We start from the raw sequence: 21,745 nt of genomic DNA, 5'->3' as shown, positions 1-21,745 counted from the left end.
ACTCCTACAACCTGGCTTTACAAGAGGTTCCTTCTTCCTGTTCCGCTCCAGGATTATGGCAGGGGGCTCAGAAAAACGGCAACTGCCAAGGCTGGTGGTGACTTGGGGTTAGGGAAGAATATCTTTCCCTGAAGAGGATTCTGCATCCACCTCCACGCCCACCTAACCCTAAGCAGAGACCCAGCCAGCACTAATCTGCCGAGGAGCTGGCGAGGGGACCACACACAGCCTTCCGTGAAGCCGAGTCCAGGGGACACTCCTGGCAAGCAGAACAGGCCACTGCAATCTGCCCCTCACCCCCGTCTCTGCTCAACACTTGCCCAGGGCCACCTCTCTGCACTCACACCCCAACCCTGGACCACCCCTCTTCCTTTGACCCAATGAGCCCAGCCTCACCAGCTCTCCTTCAGAGTCTGGCTCAAATCTTTTACGACATCCCCATCACCAATCTCAGGCCAGATAGCGTGTACTCAGAAAGCATTCGCTAAATGAAAACGCACACCTCAATTTCTCATTGATATTCAAACAGAAAAACAAGCTTCAAATACAAAAGCTTCCTCTGTTTATACAGCCACACCTCAGCCCTCCAGTCTATCTTTCCAGTTTGTTAATCTTTTCCAACTGCTCTAAAAGAAAACAGCCCTATTTTAGGCCAGGATATCTGGTCTAAAATGACCTCAAGTCAAAGCCTAGATTCTAGCACGGGAGCCTGGGACTGGCTTGAGTCGGTGTGCTCCAAAGATCCTGTGACAGTGAGGCCCCTGGCTTGTGTTCAGGCCCTTTTTAAGCTCCATTCGGCCTTGCCTCACTGCCCACACACCACCTTCCTGTCCCCCGATGTGCTTCCTCACCTTCTTTCCAGACTTTTAATCCATAGCATGGTACAGCAGAAAAAGGCTCTGGCACTGAACAGAGCTGGATTTCATTCTTGACTCTAGCACTTAACTCTGAGCCTCAGTTTTTTCATCTGTAAAATAAGAATAATACCACCTTCAAGAAGGCTGAGAAATAAGAAAAATGTCCAAGTGCCTGGCACACACAAGGTACCAATTTTAGCATCTTTCTTCCCGCTCTCCTTTCTTCCATCCACTGCTGCCCACAGCCCAAAATGACCTAAACTGAGGGCCACTGTTAACTACCTGGGACATTCAGCTGACATGTGAATGCAGAGACTGTTCTTCCAAACCACACAAAAAGATCAAGGTAGAAACTGAAACAAAGCAGAGAGAGACTAGGCTCCTAGGCAGCGCAAAGAGAATGCCCTCACTGCAGCAGGCTAATCTTGTTACCTCCTGGGGGCCATAAGCAGCAAAAAGATGACTTAGGACCACATCTCCAGCTAGGATATGCTAATCTGACTCTTAAACTGCCTGGGCAGATGGTGGCAATCTCCACACTACCCACCAGCAGAGACAGCATAGTTTGTTTGCAGAAATAGCAAAGTTCTGCCAAGAAAGACCCTAAGACCCTCCTTAGAAGGACCAGGTAATTAAGGTGTTAACAACTGACTGATCAAGGCAAAACAAACAAAAGAACCCCCGAGGCCTTCCCTCAGTGTTCGTTACTGAGGCAAGGATTCCACCCAGACGGCTACAGCTGAGGAATGGGGTCACTTCTGCCAGGACATCACTGACACAAATATCTCCTGGATTGAAGAAAAGCCTCTTGACTATAATGCAAATCTACCTTATTTGCCTTTAAAAGTAACACTGATCCTGTCTACACAGTTTTTATGACCTTAGAGCATCACAGAACTCGATCTGTATTCCCCACTCAGCTCACCTCTACCAGCAGAGAGGGATGCCGCTGCACGCTTTCTTCCAGAGGTTCCGGAGGTCCACGTAGACACGTGCAAGCCAGAGACGGACCGGAAGATGCTCACCCTTTATTCAGACCAACCATCTACTCATTCTTCTTTCTGCTGAAAAGCAACTTCCCAACTGTGTCCAGACAGATAAATGGGTAGATGGACAGAGAGAGAGGGATGGATAGACAGGTATGTTTTTTTCTAGGATTAACAGGCAAGAGGGAGGCCTCGAGTGGTGTTAAGTACAGATTTTTTTTTCCCAAGGTGTTGCAGCAAACTGGAAGAGAGAAGCATCCGAGTCAACAGCCTTCTAAGCATGCCACCCGGTCTCCTCTTTCTTTTCTGTGGTTTACAGTAACTTGCTTTCTACCTGCCAAATAAATGGTGAGCTCAATGTCAGGTTCTGGGGCTAGCTGTAATCAAACACACACTCTTTTCTTACTAATGCACTGGCAGGAAACTTAGAATCAGCAGGTTGATAAGCTCAGCCCCTTTGAAGTTCCAAGCACACCTAAATCCCAAAGCAAGTATTACGAACCCCTGGCAACAGACTGCCCGATGATGAACTACCACACAGAAACATGAGCGTCTTCATCCAGCACGGATCTGCAGCAGCCTCCCACACCAGGTCTCACCCAGTGTTTGTTTTGTATCTCCTGTCTGACCCCAAGATGCTAGGAGTCCTCTCCCAAAGCCTGGAGTATCCCAAACCTGTCAACACTAAAGAACCCACGCCGCTCCCCCCGAGCAGGCCATGCACCTGCTTCTCCACTACCTGCCAGCCCAGCCCAGCCTCCCGCACGTATTTTGTCACCTCAGCGAACCATGGTAAGAACGGTCAGCATTTACTGAGCACTTACTCTGTACCAGGTACTATTCAAAGCACTCTGTGTATTAACTCAGAATCTAATTCCCAGGCCCCAAAGGAATTTGCTGGAGGGAGAGAAATATACTCTGGCCCAGAGTCCCACATGGTTTCTAATTCCTATTTCTAGCTGTGCTATAAAGCTTACATAACCTAATTTGCATTATGCTGCTATTTAAAAAAAATCTCCAAAGATCACTGCTTCAAGCATCAATGGAAGCTGTTAGCTCTTACCTAAAATGATAATGTGGGAAAGGATATCTATTCTTACAACTAAGTCAACTTCAATTCTTGACTTAAAACAGACTTTCTGGAAGATACTATTAGGAAAGGAAGGAACTTACATAAGAAGTACTAGCTCTGTGCTCTGTAAGTAACTGCTAGAGAGAAACACGTCAATATTGAACTCACCTCAGTGGTAGACAGCTTCCTGGCTCTGCAGGTTATTCATTTACCACCCATCTCCCTTCCCGGCCTCCTAGTAACACTGAGAAATCTCTGGTCAATGGATGGCATGGCCTCAGATGGTTTCAGAGTACGAGTCTGAATACAACAGAACCTTTCTTGTTCTGGGTGACTTCAGAGGGACCACCCCCATCCCAGCACCACCAGGGAGGCACTGGCATACGCTGAATGGGAGTTGAAGGAAGACCACTCACAGAGCAGGTTCCTTTCCGCTTTAACTGCTCTCAATGTCCCTGATTTTTAGGGCTCTAGATTGCTAGAAATCTAACTGTTGGGGTTGGGGGGAAGGGGGCAGATCTCCTTAGTTCACTCCTCTAACTCACTACTGAAGATTTACCTCCACTGCAGTTATTAATGAAACCCAAGAAACAGGGAAGTGATAATGAATGATTGATTGTAAGAGTAAAATTTCCCTCATTTGTCATCAAAAAATGTGGTCAGTGTTTAAATGAACCACTTTTGTTCTTTGCTACACTATAAAAACTGGTTTTAAAGGACTGGGCTCTTTGTTATTCATTTCATTCACTGCACTTACGTGGACAGAGGTCCATGAACATAAACCAGAGTTGGTTTCAGGCTCTCAAAACTGCCAGGGAAATTTAAAATGAGTGAATTTCCAAATGATGCCCATTTTCAGTGATGTCAGAGGGCCCACATTATTAAATAATTTATAAATAAACTATTAACTAAGTAAATTATCTTCTGACACTGCTAATGCATTATTTGGCTCCCAACCTAGGGTATTTACAACAGGCCCAATTCCACCAACAAGGAGACTCTCCGACTTAAAAGGTTTCCACTGGGCGGAGCCTGTTTCGCTAGTACCCAGAGAAGAACCTGTCCCGTAAGGGGCACTTGGCTGTTTGATCAGGACTGGAATGTACTTGGTACTAGTCAACTAGACCTCACTCAACCTTTTATAGATGCCGAAGCCACATTCAATGTACATACAGATTCTGTATGGGAAAAAAGTTGTTCCAGCAACCTTCAAAGTTAGCAATAAAAAGAAAACTACTACTTAGAGACAAATATAAAACATAAACTTCATTTTAATCTATCTATCTATATATATATATATCTCAAGTACAACCTTAGCACAAAACATCTAACACATATGAAATGCATTTATGGAATGAATACACATAACGAAGAAGCAAATCCTTTTAAAAATATTTGGCCTAACCCTCATATCTTTTAAATGAACTCCATGACGGTTGAATCAGGTGGGAAATAAATCATCTACCTAACCTGGAAAAGACAGATGAATTGCCTTACATCTATTTGGTCTCTGCACACCAGGTATTTACCATTCTGAGTCTTGCCATAATTGGTTCTGCAAATACTTAGCTTAACTCAGTCAATTATATATTTTTCCATAGTTACCTTAATATTTTGGTTTTTTTCATTTTCTATTGCTTTTTTTTTTTTTTTTTTATGGCTTCTTGCTGCTGTTGTATTAGGGCATACAACACAGATCAGAGATATTCATTTCTCAGAGAAGTCTCTCTCCTTGAGAAATTGGCACTTTGATCCTCAGCTTATGTAACAGCTACATATAAATGGGTCCTACCGGCACTGTTACCAATCTTGCTGCTTATGAAATTCCAGCACTTTGGCCAAAAGAGTGCCCTGACGTAAAAATCTTCTTAGGTGAACACTTCCCACCACCGAATTCTTTTATTTAAACAGGTGTGTGTAATTCACATATACATTATAAGTTTCTATACACATACACACACTTAAAAGTGAAATGTCTCTCAAATAGAAAGGAATTATAAGGGTATTAAAAACAAAATGCTGAAAATAACTATTTCACATTTAGATCATAAAAAATTTTAAAGTAATGTGATGATATAAGACCTAAGAGATCAAATACATCATATATGATTGTCATATATGCATGTTGTGTTCATCGATTTTTAATTTTCTCTTTAATCAGAAAATAAAAGAGCTTACCTTTGTATACTGAGACCACAGCTTACAGTCACTATATCTCAGCCTATTTTATACAAGTGATATGGCTACGAAGGTCCAAGGAGAACGAGAATAAAGTGAGATAAACGTGCTGAAAACTGCTTAAAAGTATTAACCTGAAATACACAGAGGATCCAACACCAGTTTTAAAAATACATTAACGAGGTATTCCCAGCTCTTCAATTAATAATGGTGAATGACTGATTCATGATTTTCAAACATTCACCCAAATTTTAAAAAAGAAGAAAAGGCTAACACCAGCAAAATCTATCAGTGGTTTGTTCCCCAGGTTAACAATTTGAGAGAGACTACAAACGACTCCAGGAGCCCTGGCTTCCCCGCACCATGCACTGCATCTAGTCAGCATGAGGTATGTCGGGAATCTATTGGACCAATTACCTTGCACAAGAGATGGGGTGCTCCCACAGCCTCAAGAAACACGGCTGCAGGCCACCTCCCTGGCTGGGTGCCAGCCCCCATGCAAAGAATATGGCTTCAAGGAGGACCCCTATCTCTGAGGAATTTTAATAGCGCTAACTGACGCAGTCAGGAATGCAACTATTCAATTTATGTGCTAAAAAAGTTTAAAAACTGTCAGAAGATAGCACAGCTCATACACTAATTCTAAGTTCTACATTGGTCTGTAGACTCCCCGACAAGAGACTAGGCTAGGAGGGGCTAAGTATATCCAGATATTGCTAGGTTTCCAAAGGAAAAGTTTTCAAACAGACACCGTGGCTCTGAATAAAGTATTGCTCTTCTTTAAAATGCTCATTCACTGCTTTCCAAAAGGAGGTGTCAGAGTGCTGTGTCTGAAAGCTAGAAAGCCTCAGGGGGTCACATTGCTCTTAAGACTAAGACATAGAAATTGCCATTTCAAGCCAGACAACCTGATGGTTCTAGAAGTCAGAGAAGAAATCTTGAGGGCCCAAGTGAATAATAAATGGTGCGACGCTCAGAGGCTGGCAATAGGGGCTGTCAATGAAAAAACCACCTACAGTGGAGAAAAGAGCAGAGAAGCAAAACTTTATGTTAATTTCACAGAATTTGGTGAAGCCAAAAGCTTCATTTATATTTCTCTGCTCTTTCAGCTGTAAGTGGAATTTTCATTACAAAATGAAGGGGTGGGAAGGGTAAAGGGGGTGGGGGTAGTGGGAGGACACTTAATTCATTACAAGATTTAAACAGTTGAACTTGCATGGTTACCACTTCTAACAAAGGACTGACAGCTCAATTATTTTAAGTAAAGCAGAGAAATGTAAAAGTTTGCAGCAACTGGGCAGGTTTACAACATGGTTAGTAACTTCCAACAAACAACAAAAAAAAAAAAAAAAAAAAAAGACTTGGTAGAAACCATTTGAAATGACTGCCATCATGTTGGAAAACAGCACAGCTCCATTTTCACCATTATAGAGGGGTTGAGTTATGAAGCTGAGTCAGCTACTTCAAAAGAATTTTCTAAAGAGAAATCTCCAAAGAGATTCCAACTTGGAATGCAAATTTGACAATCAATTTCAAATAACAATACAGCTGCAGCTGCCAATTAATAGTATTCCAAAAACAAAGAGGACTGTTTGTAAATATTTAATTAATAAAAAATGGACACTACCAGCCATGCTTTTTCTTCTCAGTGATGGCTCTGTTTCATCCATAGGTCAGCAAAACAAATCAATGAAACATGAAAACTCCCAGCTGAGATGGGCCCTCTTGTGTACGTCTAGCCACTAATGCACAGGATGAGAATGGTAAGTTCACAGCTACTTCCAGCAAGTGATGAGGTTTTATTAAAGTATCACCCACCACTAATAAAGACAAAAGGTCAAGGAGCAGAAGTAACAAGCATAGTGTAAAAATTTTATTTCTGATAAGTAACACTAACATTTGTTTTAAACTATCTGTTTCATTCTCATTTAGCGGTCCCAAAGAAATCTGGTACATAAATTTGCCGTATTTTGTGAAGCCCATTCTCAGCGATGGGTACTGTTCAGCTCCAAAAAACAGAAATGAAGAAAGACGAGGAAAGCTAATTCATACTAAAAATGGACATTTTTAGGACACAGCAACTTGTAAATCTCAACATGGGACCACACTGTTGCCTTCATGGGGGTGAGTACCTTAATGAAACCATTACCTTCTAGTAACATCATAGGCTTCCAAACAAGGTGAGAATCCAAGTGGAAGACTTAGGTCTGCACCCTTTACAGAACAGCACAATGTTACCGACTGATCATTTTTCACCAGCTTAATCAGGTGTCTTAGAAAATAAATGCTGACCCATGGCTGAAACCTGTCACTTTTCACAGCAGCACTCAACAAGAACTGGGACAATCGAAGAGCAAGTTTTTATGGGGACCCTGTTGCTGCTTTAGATTCTGATGTAATTGAAGAGGATAAGAGACCCTTCAAAGAATCCCAGAAAAATCGCTAATCTTCTCTCTGCATGAAAAAAGCCAGGGAGTGAACACAGTATCTTACAGAGTGAAGAAGGCCACAAGAACAAGAGAGGGTGATTGATCAATTAATTTATTATTTTTTAAAACTTGGAAATTCGGAAACTAAAATAATCACATTCCTCCTTCCCCATCTCTGGGTAGTGCCATCATTTTAATAAGCAATGCTCAGATAACAGAGTAAACCTTTATCATGGGGATGCCCTTGTACAGCAGGAGTACAAAGGGCTTACAAAAGTAAATAGACTGGCTGAAACTAACAATCGCCTTTGCTTTGTTTTATCAGTTTGGTTACAAATGAATGGGTTTCTAGGGCTAAGTTATTATTAGTTTTCAATTCTTTATAATTTGATACCAAAACATATCAAAAATAATAAGCTAAAACAATATTCAAACCCATATTTTATTGGCTTTAATTACACACTTCAATATTTACAAAGTTAAAGTTTAAATGAAAAGTCTCTATTGTATTAAAAAAAATAACTACAGCCCGAATTAAAGTGCCCTGGGGCAAAATACATATCAATCAGCTAAGCATCAGTGACTGCATCAGGAACCAGGCAGTACTCTGTGTTACAACAAAGCAGTTTATTTGTGATCAGTGTTTGAGACTCTATACATCCTTCACGAATTTAATTTTACATAATCTGATACTCCTCTTAAAACTTAAACTTTGAACTGCTAGACTTATTTCCCTAGAACAGAAGGGCTGGTATAAGTTATTTTCCGGAAATGAGGTACCGTTTCACAGAACTAGTTTCTTTTTGTTTGTTTGTTTTCAAGTTTTAGAGAACTAAATTTGCATTTGTTAAAATCAAAAAGTAGGAAAGATGTTCTTTACAAATAATTTTGATCAAGTATGTGTTCAAAGAAAGCAGGATAAAAAGGCTTTTTCTCTAACATTCTGTATGTACTGTATTGTTCAATAGGAATTAGCTTCTGTCATTTGCTAAAAGAATGAGTAGTGGGGAACAGGATATGTTGGGAATTTCATAACGGGTAACAGAACCATTCTCTTGGGTAAACCTACAGAGAAAAGAAACGGAGAGGACTCCAAATAAGTTTAATAATCCAATAAAAATTTCAGGTTAAAAAAAAAAAAAGAATCTTACAGTAATTATCATTAACCTTTTCCAGATTAGTCAGTCAACATGTAGCATTATGGAAGAGGCCCACAAACTTTGAAGTTACTCTTAATATTTTAATAATATTTTTCACTCAAAATTAAGATGGCTACATCATAGGAAGAAGGATATTCAAAAAGGGATTTCATCGGAGTGAACTGTCGTGAATTATAAAGCTCAAAAGCAATGCTATTGATTAATATTCTGAAGTGACTCTCAATTTGGCACATCACATATTACAGGAGAAACAGGGATGGTCAAGATTCACAGCACAGCTTTCTGTGCAGGCCTCAGATCCCCAGAAAGACAGTTCCAACTGGAGTCGTGACCAGGTGTTTATCTTAACGGCTACTGCCAATATTGGCATGGCAAATCTGGAAAGATTAATTACTTTCTTAATTTTGTAATTAATGAGTTCTTGTGGCCTCACAAACTTCTGCATACTCAAGCACGATTTGAAATCTGATCCTTATTTCTATTCTAATATTTAAGCTACGGAGAAATCACAAAGCAGCAACAGCAGGTATTCGAGAGCACCAGATGATCAGAGGGAAATTACCCCACATGCAACAGCTTTACAAAGGCCAAAAGACATATTTACCTTACAGCCAAAATAAAGCATCGTTTTAGTAGGTTGGCATCACAGTAACATTTAAAAACCAAATCTTTTATGTGAAAAATGGGGGCATTAAATTTCACCAGCTTTGGAAGTCAGTTATATGGCACATGGGAGTGAGGAGCCTTCTGAAGAGGGGGCTCAGAGGCCTCAGGGTGAAAGTATAATGTTAGAGGAAAGGGAAGAACAAGAGAGGAAAACTAAAAAGACTGAGGAAAAACGTGAATGTGCCTTAGAGCCTAGATATACAAGTGTTTTAAAGAAAAAAATTAAGCTCTAGCAAACCTGTACTAAACAACATGGGACTTACTATGTCTAAAAGAAAGACACAGACTTAAGGACCTACCCTAGGAGGCAGACGCTTTGGCTCTCACACAAGACATATTACAATGAGTCTAGTGAGTCAAAATGTATTTGTAAACTGACCAGACCTAATTCACAGGAAGGATGAGGTGGTCAGGGTATCCAGAAGTTGGCTGAATGGTAAAAGCAAACTGCCAAATCAAAAGGAGCTAGAGAGCTTGAATTCAGAAGAAATTCTAAGTGACAGCATATTCTTGTATGGGGAGGCCCTGGCCTAACCTGAATGTGTCAGTGGAGACATTCAGTTAAGGAAGAAACTCCAGACTCTGCTCTCAGCCTTCGAGGAAACTCACCCCAAACGTCTGAGCCTTCCAGCTTCTCCACATCTTTCCAGGATGTAAATTATCTATCTTAATAGGGAAAGCGGTCAAACTGTTCACTTTCTACTTATTTCTACAGCTAGGAAATCAGATGAAGCTTCAGTTTAGCAGTGTCTTAAAGACCCATAATTTTCATCCAAACAAAAATGGGAAAGCTGATACATGAAGAGAAAAAGCATAATGAAAGGTCTGAGGCTCGTGTGGAGGACTAATGCCACAAGTAGCAACACAGTCAAGGGCCTTCTCTTCTGTGTGCACACAGGCCCAGCCTGGGGTCGCACTGGTGCACACACGTGTGCACCCACACACTCTTACACTCACATGCATTCTCTCACATGTGTGCACACACACTCGCGCTCTTTTTTCTCTCAATGACAAACATCCTACAGATGGCCAACCCTATACCACATAGCACCCGAGTTAGGAAAAATGGCCTAAGAAAGCATATCACTGACTCCAAACCTACTGCCTCCATTGCCACATAAACCTCATTCAAAAGTTATCCAAAGGGCCACTGAGGTTCATTTCCGCATCTGCCTTTGTTTTTTATTTTTGGAGGGAGAGGAGCTATTCCTATGATTTTTCTCACTGTACTACACAGACCTTCTGCAGTAAGCACTTCAGTAACTGCTGTAGATACCCCCTCATCACTCTCTAGGACTTGTTCACTCCACCTCTACAGCAAAATTCATGAAAAAGGATGACAGCTACAAATTTGAAGTGAGTACTTCCTATCTCTAACTCAAATCACCTACAGTTCACACAGTTTCAAACCAGAAACTTAAATGTAGCTCTATAACTGGCAGGCAGCCAAGCTAGAAACTGGGTATGGCCCTTCAGTAGCCTTTGAATGGAGTATAAGTTGGCTGTAAGAAGAACTACTTAAAATATTTAATTTCAATATGGTCAGAAACAGGCAATTAGAACAAGCAGTCCTTCAATCAGGCAAAGCAGAGAGAAGAGCAACTCCAACGAAACCAAGAACCACAAGGTTGTGGCATTTTCAAAGGGAATTTAAGTTGGGTCACTAGAATAAGTAGGTCTGAGATCCTCCAATTCATTTAAAGAAACCCTAGATACAAACTGTGCTTTGGATTGCTGTGCAGAGTGGCTTAAGAGGAGAAATCAGTAAGATGGTGTACATACCATAGGCAGGGGCAGCTGTGCTGTAACCATATGGTGTTCCATAGCCTGGTGCAAAGAAGGAGAAAGCACATCAGTCCAGGAAAAAGGGCAGTCAGCACTGGCCCGATTCACAAGGACCACCTGGCCCGGCACCTTGGGCCCCAAGGACTTCTTCCAGGTGCTGGCTGAACCAGAACCCTTCCCAGAAAGGCCCGAGTCTACTGATTCCTCCATGCCTATGTAGAGTGGAAGCTTTTTACTATGGCCTACCAAGCTCTCCTGACCTACCAGAATATCCTGTTTCTTTCTCACTACACTTACCACATTGTATTATAATTATCAACTCTTTGTCTGTGTTCCCCCCTAGAATGGCAGAGACTCAACTCTTATACATCTTTGCATCACTTGAACCTAGCAGAATGTCTGGCATATAGTAACCACTCACAAATTTAATTTGTTCAACAAAAGAATACTTAGAACCACTCAAATTACCAATTTCTCACAGTTGGAAAATAGGAATTTCCAAGTCTTTTTTCAGAAAGCAGTGACAGAGCAGGCTAAAGCCTCAACTGCCACTGAAGAGGGCGCACAGATCAGGCTGTGGGCTCGAGGGCAAGGTCCATGTCTTGTTCAAATCCGAATTCTGGGCCCCAGCACAGGGTCTTTCAGTAAATGCTGTTAAAATTGACATTAGCATCTGGTGCCTATGAAGAAGGCTCATATTATCAATAAAGTACAAAGAACACAAAAGTTTTTGAACCATTTAGTTCTGGCACTAGTTTCTTATATGTCCTTAGATATGTAACCTCTGAGTTGCCACTTTCATCTATAAAATGGGAAACCCTCCAAGCTACTTTATAGTTTTATAGGGATTAGAAATACTACGTTAATAGAAATGACAATCTTTAATTTTTCAGTAAAATGACTTTAAAAAATATAAATACTAAATCACTTGGGTAAATCTCTAGGAAAAACTGGTTTCTAAAATAGAACAAGGGCACAAAATCTACATGGGCCCTTCACATTGTACCCAAAACAAATCAAGCTTTTTTACTTTACAGCCCCTTTTTCTATAATCATTTCTGCTGCTAGAATGATTTTTTTTTCTTCTTCTCTAGCTGACCAACTGCAACTCATCCTTTAGGTATCTATGACCTCCTCTGTAAAGTCCCCCAGGCTTGCTGTTCACTTTGCCCACCCCACGTCACAGCTTGCATCATATTACACGGTACTTTCTCAAGTGTCTGTTCCTACCCAATGCGACCCCAAGCATTCACAGGGGCAGACGCTACGTGTTGGTCATCTTTGAATGCTCAGATCTAAATCTCTTGTTTGAGATAAAACATTCAAATATATGTTGAATAAGTAAACTGCTTTTGGGGACTAACTGAAACATTTTCTTAGAGATAAAGTTTTTCACTTTTTAGTCTATACTTAAGTCATATAAAACTGGGGGTTGTACAACTTAGTCTTTAGTGCTCACTAAATCATATATTTCAAGAGGACACAAGGCAGTTGAAATAAGCAGTAGGAAATACACAGTAGGAAAAGTATCAGAAGCCAAAAAAAAAAAAAAAAAGATTAATGCTTAATAAAGAAGGCTGTATATCAAATCTATTCCAGGAAAAGGTAGCTGGTTGGCTAAGGCTACAGTTTCAAAGGTTTTACTAAAACCTCCTTAAAGAGATGAAACTGTAACAACTAAGCTGGCCACTAATGAGGCCACTGGGGTTCTAATCCTGACTTCACGTCTCACTAAGGTGACTCTGAATTGCACCTGCTATTTAACCTCTCTGAGCCTCAGTCTTCTGCAGAAACTGATGGCAGAGGAATGTAATTAAATAACATATGTAAAAATACTTACTATACTCCCTGCTGCACAAAATACACTCTGCAAATGGCATATAACCTATTCATAATCCAAACTGACCTAATCTGAATCTTCTCTAGGCTATAAAAGAACTTCCTTTTTAAAAGCTTCAGAAGACAGGCCTTTCACAGAGGTCAGTGCAATGATGTAAAAGAGGAGCTACTACAGAGCAGAGAGGCAGACAGCAGGATTCCTCTCACAATCACTGCCACTAGCTGATGGCTGCCGACCCCTCGCGCGTGAGGGAAACGTCCCATGACCCAGCAGCTGGACAAAACTGGATGAGCACGTCACCAAAGGCAAGAGAGTTCACCTCAATAACCTGCCTACTACTGTTTAATGAAAGCTGCTTCCTTTAAATAAGACATTAAATGAGGCAAAAAAAAAAAAAAAATTAAATTTCCATAGAAATAGTGAGATGCACAGAAAAATGTCTTAATTTTGGACACACAAAAAATATCAAACTGTAACTACCCTCTCACGCTGTCTTTCAGCGCTCTCTGTCTCCTTCAATGGTGCCACCATCCAATCTACTTCCTCCAGCATGAGATCCTGGGAGGGACCTGAAACCTCACTCTGTTTCGTTCTCCACATTCAATCCATCGATTCTGCTTCTGAGGTTCTTCCATCTGCTCGCTTCTTGACCCCCATCTACTTCCCTGCACCCCCTGGAGATCCCTCCACGGCCTCTAGTCTAGTCTCTGAGCTTACAAAAACCTTCTACTTTGTCTTGGCATGCCGACTTCTGTCCCTACAAGCCATTCTTCACGCTACAGAGAGTGATCTTTACAAATAAAGTCTGAAAGTCTTATCTCCTTACTCCTCTTAGAACCCTTCATGACTCCCCCCGTACTTAGGTGCTAAGACCAAAATCCAAACCACAGCCTCCAGGACGGGACTGAGCACCCACTTTAGCTCAAACTCCCCCCCCCCCCCGCTTCACCCACACACAGTGCTCTCCACACTACAGACATGTTGGCCTCCTCCTAATTCTTCAAATGAGCCAAGTTCCCTCCTACCAGCACCATAGGGTGCTGATGTGCTATTCCCTCTGTGTGCGGTGTTCTTCCGTCCCAATCTTCTCTGAGTTAACTCCTACTCATTCTTCAAAGCTCAGTTCAAGTGTCACATCTTCAGGGAAACCTTCGAGTCTCCGACAGACTAGACCAGGTTTCTCTGTCACGTCCCCTCACAGCATCGTGCCCCTCTCCTTCATCATAGCAACTCAGTCAATCGTGAGTATTCCATTAGTATGTCTCACCTTTAGACCAAACACTGCAGGAGAACAAAATCCATGTCTGCTGTGTGTCAAAGCAGGCACACAATATTTGAATAAGAGTACACATTGTTTATATGACACATCTTTGAGCTATGCCCCTACTGGGATCAACTTCTAGAAGCTTAATTCCAAAGCCACATCATCCACAGAACTTCCCAAAAAGTCTATTCTTTCTTAGAAAAAAAAAACACAACCTAAGTGAACTTCTTAAGAGTGTTATGCAAAAAAATAATGACGGGATAAGACCCAATCTTTATGACAATTTCATCTTGATCAACAACTACTACTGGTTTAGTTGTCAAGTTCAAAGTTCCATACTTGCAATATTACAGAGAATTTGATTTTAATGAGACAGAGGTACAGCTACTGCTAAGATGATACAAGGATCAGAACAGAAGGCAAGCAGAGGGCATCTTTTCCCATCTTCCTCAAGCCATGTGGTGAAATGGAAAGAATATAAACTTTGGAACTAGAAACACCTACACTCAAATCTTTGCTCTGCTATTTACAAGATGTCTCACACTGAGCTAGTTGCCTTACCTCCCTAAAACTTAGTTTCCTCACACGGAAAAATGGAAATAATTTCTACCTGAGGAAACACTGTGAAGATAAAAAACAATTAAGTGAAATCATTTATATGAAAGTATCTAGTGTATACTCAGCTCTAGATAAGTAAGTTCCCCCTTTCCTCTTTTTGTACTTCTTTAGCCCCTGATGGTTCCCCAACATAGAGTTAAAGAAATGCTAACATCGCCGGGCTTCACCCCAATTAAGTAGCTCTTACCAGCCATTTTTCTCACCTGTGATACCCAATCTGTCGTCTATGTCCCCACCGAATACACTCTGCTCTGGTATCAAAACTCCCCAATCTGTGGAATATCTTTGAGCTTCCTCATTGTCAAAATATGTCCCCTCAACCAAGCACAGTACTCCTCATCTGTCACCTCCCTCCAGAAAGCCTCTAGTCACTCAGCAGATTCCAGGAGAAAACCTGTAACATTCTGTAGATTCTCTTCTTTTGAAATTCGGTGCACACCCATCCTATACCCATATTATGTTTCCAGAAACCCTGTATAACCCTGGAAAATAAAGGAGAGGCTGTTCTTGGAACTCTGGCCCAGAAAAGGAGGCAGATGTCTCACAGGGTGCACTATACCTGGAGCTATGTAGCCAGGAGCAGCTGTGGCCCCAACAAAAGCTCCCCTTGTTAGAGTTCCTCTTCCTCTGCCCCGAACAGCTTGGACTGCTGCGGACACAGTTGTATTCACAACACCCTTTGCCTGTTAAAAATAACACATTTCATTACTGAGAGAAATAAGATCATCTCATCAACTTTGTAATGTATAATTACTCTATGAGAAACTTGAGCCTGTACATGAGATTAGTCGTCTATGACCTTGAACCTTCAATTTATAATCTGTAAAATGAAAATGACATCTATCTTACAGAGTTGTTCTGGAGAAGATGCTGGCACAGAGAAGTATGCAAATAAATTCTTCCTTTCACTTGAGGGTTACCCAGAAAGAGTTCGTTTTCTGCACACAAATTTCAGCAGTCAAATTACATCCAAAGTCATTTTAGGCCTGACTAAAGCAATTACACACACTTGATACCTAGGTTCAAAATTTACTGAATTCTCCCCCAGCAAACAAAAAAATACCACAACAAACCACCTGGAGTTAGCTGTGAACCTGAATGGGGTTTAAAAAAAAAGGAACTAAGACAGGAAGACCAAAGGTGTGGATGCCAGTTCCTGATGTAAGTAACTCAGGAAGGTCATGCAATTCTGCTGTGTGTGTGTGTGTGTGTGTGTGTGTGTGTGTGTATCAATTCTGCTGTGTGTGTGTGTGTGTGTATCAATCACCTCTGAAGTCTCTTCTTGCTCTAAAATGCTATGGGACTCTGGTAAAGTCACATAATCTCTATGGGAGTCTCCCCACTAATTGCAAAATGACAATTATGATACCCACTTTGTTTTCCTTACTTCAGAGTAGAAAGAGCAACTGAGAAAATAGATACAAAACTCTGAAAAGTAGAATAGATAAGGACAAAGAGTAACGGTACACAAGGCTGCTAGAACATTCCTTTCCAAAACTGAAAATTTAAGAAATAAGAAAATATCTAGTTTTAAATTACATATTATATTTACTTTTTAATATAAAGATGCAATAAAAACTCAAGCTCAAAAAACTACTAATACTCCCTGCTATAACCAAACTGCAGGGAAGGAGGTGCAGAGCCTCAAAAGCATTGTACGATCAAGTCAACAGCATCTCAGACAGCTTAAATAGTCAGTGCATACACACATTTATCTCTCATTGAAAAATCCTAGGATAGCCTCTATAATAACTGGGTAGAAGACAGTTTCAAGGTCGAATGTATCGTGCACAGAGAACAGCCATTTTTTCCTTTTGGCTGAAAAAAATCCAACCAAAATAGACTGCTTCTTGGCTGTCAAGCACATTGAACACGTGAGTTTTACAGCTTTTAGTATGGAAAATTTCTAAAAACGAGTGAACTTCATGCGGGCATTTTGTTTTTTTAAACACAGCTTAGTCAAATGTAGTCAGAAAGTAGTAATCTGGCAGCGGCAGAGTGACTCCACACAAATCAAGCTCATGTCTCCTAGAACCAAACCTAACTACCTAATAAGTATCTGCACATAGCATAGGCTTTTTTAAACACTAAAATTAACTGACCCATATACAAGATGTAACGCATGAGAAAAACACACCAAAACAAACAAGGTAACAATTATCCTTCTACTAATTTAGAACATATTCTAGAAGATTTTAGAAAAAGAAAATCCACTTATCCTCTCTCTACATGTGTACCACTGCAATTTAAACGCTTTATTTGTATTTCATCTCAGTAAAAGTTCGTTTTTTGTGTATATTTTGAATTCTAGAATATAAGCAGTGTTTATTATAGTAAATACAAGAAGTTTAAATTAACACAAAACAAATTTCTAAGATGGATATAATATACAATAGGAGCATGCCAATGGTCTTTGGAAGGAGAAGAACCAGGTTTCAAAGGGAACCCTTACCAACAATTAGCTATGTTACTACAAGCGGTATCTTAATGTGTTCAAGCCTCATTTCCTCATCTATAAAATGAGAGCTATTCTAACCTCTTATAATGGACTTCGCATATGCATATTTAACACAGAATCTTAAATAATCTAAGCTTCCTTCTATTAGTCTAAACATTTTTCTTGACTTGTTCCTATCACATAATATATTCAGACATTATTACACCAGTATTCTCCACAAGGGAGAGAATGTGTCTTATAGTTAACGTATCTCCTTTTCCCTCACAATCGTGCACATGGTATATGTCTAGAAAATATTTTTGAATACGTAAATGAATGGATAGAAGAATCTGTTATTCAAAAGCGTGCAATTAGGAGGCCATCTTTTCTTACTGCAACCCTTGTTACAATCCTGGGCCTTTAGCAGCTCTGACATTTCCAATGTCGGTAATGAACAGAAGCAACAAAGGGTCAAGTTCTACTGTGACGCCCTCAAAGGAAAACCCAAAATAAATAATGCAAAAGGACAAAACTGGAAAGGAAATGGAAGAGCACCTGCAGACTGTGATGAGAGTAAGCCCCAAATACTCTTGGCAGCTTCCCTAAACAAATGCTAGTATCTCATTAAAGTCCCAACCCTCCAACACTCTACCTCTTCAAGAATGACCTAAAGCCCCCAAATAATGCTAATAGTCTCTTTTTAATATATAATTTGCCTAAAAGACCACAGAACAGAGAACCACTAATCATATTTCTATTATTCATGATCAAACCCAAAGAAAAGGTTGCCAAATCCAAGAAAAAGAAGTAACTTTAGAAAAACCTGAAGTGGCACAAAGACAGGAAAGGAAATTTAATTCTGGTAATATCTTTCAAAGGTTTAATGCTTAACTCATACCTGAGGGATAATCTTCTTTTTCTTATTATTTGCTGCATTGGGTCCAGAAAACAGCTTCTCCAGGGCAGCTAAAGCTGCACTTGCCTTTGCCACTTTCTTATTTGGACCTGCACCTCTGAATTTCTGTCCATCTACTTCTACCTAAAATCAAGAACAACACTCTGCAATTATCCCATGCAATTCCTCTACGTAGTTGTAATTTAAATGTATCACAACACAGAAAACACCAAAAGTCAAACAGTACCATAAGATTTGACTCACTCTAAAGCTTTTTTATATATAAGCTCAGGATATCCTATATCTTTGAGGGGAAAGATAAGGTTGGCTTGTATCTAGGTACACACCTCCATTACAAAGCGTTTGTCATGGCTTCCACCAGTCTCCGAGATGAGTTCATACTTAAGACCTCTTCTTTTTTCATTGAGCTCCATTACAGGATTTTTGCCACTTGCTGTGAGGATAGGGCCCTGAGTTCTTACCTAAAAGGAGGTTCAATCAAGTAAATTTTTAGAGTATTAGATTTCTTATTAATACAATTATACTACGTCTCTGTTGAAAAAGAGGCTCAAGAATTGTACTTTAAAGCATTCAGGGGCTAGGATGCATGATCACTTCTGTATACAAATGGCAAAATATCTTTAAAGGTATAGAAATTCTACAAGCAGTAAACATCACAGTAAGTCATCTGGCCAGCCTGCCGTGGAAGCAGGCTGTCTCAACAGATCAGTATTCAAGAGCAGTGTAGCCTTGCCATCACATGGCACTCCAGGGTCTGATCTGGGGTGTTCAAGATCTAAGAACAATACTCTAAATGACTGACAATGTAGGTAAAACAGCTGAGATTCACATGACACCTGAGCATTCATTGTTTTTCATCTTTAGGATTAGGAAGAAATAACTCTCAATTTGGGAAACGGAAAGAAAATGTGCCTACACACCTCTCAGTCTCTCTAAAGAGATTTAACGGCACCTAGAGTAAAAACAGTAGGCTACAGACTATGAATTCTGAAATTTAAAAATAATAAAAGCAGTCATTCCCTGCCCTCAAGGAGCTAGAGTATAGAAGGAAGGATTGATCCAATCACTGTAAAACAATGTACATTATAGAGCCCATGTATATTATGGAAACACAGTACAAGGAATCATTTTCTAGGGCAAACAGGATAGTTTTCCAGGAAGTGACATGCAAACCTGACCTTAAAAGGTAAGTACCAGACCATGAGAAGGAGGAAACGAAGGAGAAGGGCATTCTGGACAGAAGAAACAGCCATGCAAAGGCCCAGGAGAAAGAAAGACCATTTGTTTGGGAAATGGCAAGAAGTTCCATTTGGCTGTATTAAGCGAGTGAGGAGAGGAAAGCAGAACCAGATTAGAAACACTCTTGATGGAGCCAAATCATAAAGGACTTCAAATGTCATGCAAATGAGCTTCAACTTTATCATGGACAATGGGGAGCCACTGAAAGACTTAAATCTGGGTAAATTCACAATTAGACTAGAAAACTGCTCTAGGAGTGGTGGAAAGAACTGACATAAGGATAAGACTAGAGGTGAGGAAGAGAAGTAATTCACGTAAGAGTGTGAAGGCTCAAACGAAGAGAGAGGCTAGCACCAAAAATAAAACAAACCACAAAACACCACAAAACTATAATTTTAGAAAGGAAAGACCCAACGACTGAGCACTTTTTGAGGTTAGAGGGCATGTCTGTAATTCTATCCCAGTAATTGCTCAAGAAATGCTGAACGAAAATGAATTATTACATATAATAGGATTTTCATGTATGTAAACCTAATGGACAGCAAGATTCTCTTAAAATACTCTACACTGATTTAATAAGTGGTTGATGCTATAAAAGTGAAACATCGGACAATTTTTAAAGACAATTTTAATAAACATTCCTGGGTCTTTTGCAATAAACCACTTCTTGAAGAGTTTTTAATAATCTACATCTTTTTAATTTCAAGGCAAATTTCTGGAGTCCATCTTTAAAAGGTAATGAGTAATTTCTGAAACTACCCTATGGTAATCACTCCCTGCTTTCCAAATCTGAAATCACTTTTATAAAAATGAGTCAAGATAAAAATATTTGCAGTTCTAATCAATTATTACTATTTTAAATGAAGAAAAAGAGCTTTCTCCCCTCCCCATTACTAGATTATACAGAAGCAAAGCAGAGATGGATTCACAACCAGAACCTCCACATACTCTCATAACTGCTATTAGTTTAGCCCACACTGCTCTCTTAATTCCCTTTGAACTTAACAGTCTGTACCTCATAATTAATGCGCTCTTTTTCTCTTACTATTTATAACACTGCCAGCAAACCATCTTGGCCTGCCTGTGACAACCACTTATGAATGACTGGTCCTCTCTAAAGCCAGGTGCCATGTCTTCTATCCTCCACAACATCACATGAGGAGTCAGGCATGGCTTTCACAGGCCTCAGCTCCATCAGTCCCCACCATACAGGCCCACCTGGTACTTCTCAAACATTTACTTTCACAACTCCAGGTGTTATACCTCCTATTCCTTGGCCCAGAATGCCTTCTTTCCACCTCTTCCCCACATAGCAAAATCCTACTCATCATCTCAAACCAAGCTCACAGTTCACTCCCTTTGATTTTACATGTGTGTACATTTCGTAGTCACATCCTCCTTTGAGATTTTACATTATATTCATTTTGCAATCACGGTGCTTATCACATTACATCATAATTATGAGCGTATCTTTTGCCCTTCTATCCTGAGAACATCTTAAGGCTCTGGACACAATTTCTGCAGCATCTAGCAGTAAGCAGGTACTAAAAGGGGAAAAAATTATAGTCCACTAAGTCCTTGATAGATACTCATTCTTACAAATGACACTTTTTAAAATTTACTGTAAGCTCCTGCGGTTACTTTAAAGCCAATTTTTCTTATGTAGAATGCAATAAGCAAGGGCCCCATGAATTCCCAAATAAGCCATGTATACTCAGTACTTGGATTTTTGTCTCATTCTATTATCTGTGACAATACGTCATAGGTCAGGACTTGCTCAAGAGTCTGAGGAACATATTAAATCAGACGCCCTCTTTAGGGCTGGACCAACTCAATGATGACCCCACTGACTCCCACAGCTTAGCACAAATTTCGAATAATCCTAAATTTCCCCATTAGATTTTTTTTTTTAAGTTTGCAAACATACATACATACACATATTCATTCATTCATTCATTCATTCGTTTATAGCACAGCAGCTTGTGGGATCTTAGTTCCCCGACCAGGGATGGAACCGGGGCCCCCTGCAGTGGAAGCATGGGGTCCTAACCACTGGACCGCCAGGGAAGTCCCTAGATCTTTTTGTTTTTCACTCTTCAGTTATTGTTGACGTTCCTGATACATTATGATTGTGAAATGCTGGAAGCAACTCCCATGGCCAGCAAAGGAGAAATGCTAGTTAAATTAGGATACATCCATGTGTTGTACAGTATACAGTTATGTTTACAGCGATTTTTAGAGTTAAGTGAAAAAACAAGATGTAAAACTGTATGAAAATATGATTGCCTTCATAAAAAA

At 40.2% G+C, this 21,745-nt stretch overlaps 1 protein-coding gene across 5 annotated transcripts in view; it reads right to left on the bottom strand.

Annotated features, from left to right (window-relative positions):
* Positions 1-5,124: 5,124 nt before the first annotated feature.
* Positions 5,125-21,745, bottom strand: part of STRBP (spermatid perinuclear RNA binding protein) — a 183,727-nt gene continuing 167,106 nt past the window's right edge. For 4 of the 5 annotated variants that reach the window (XM_061199958.1, XM_061199956.1, XM_061199957.1 and 1 more), the window contains exons 14-18: positions 18,535-18,669; positions 18,191-18,331; positions 15,415-15,538; positions 11,131-11,175; positions 7,598-8,587 (exon numbers count right to left, since the gene is read on the bottom strand). In XM_061199958.1, coding sequence (XP_061055941.1) covers positions 8,511-8,587; positions 11,131-11,175; positions 15,415-15,538; positions 18,191-18,331; positions 18,535-18,669 — 522 coding nt within the window. In that variant the 3' untranslated portion in view covers positions 7,598-8,510. Of the gene's footprint in view, positions 5,228-7,597; positions 8,588-11,130; positions 11,176-15,414; positions 15,539-18,190; positions 18,332-18,534; positions 18,670-21,745 lie in introns of those variants that run through there. The other variant, XM_061199960.1, reaches the window with a different exon arrangement.

Source organism: Eubalaena glacialis, chromosome 9 (genome assembly GCF_028564815.1).
Source record: "Eubalaena glacialis isolate mEubGla1 chromosome 9, mEubGla1.1.hap2.+ XY, whole genome shotgun sequence".
NCBI lineage: Eukaryota > Metazoa > Chordata > Mammalia > Artiodactyla > Balaenidae > Eubalaena > Eubalaena glacialis.
The sequence above is the reverse complement of the archived record's forward strand: the minus strand, read 5'-3'. Positions and strand labels throughout refer to the sequence as shown.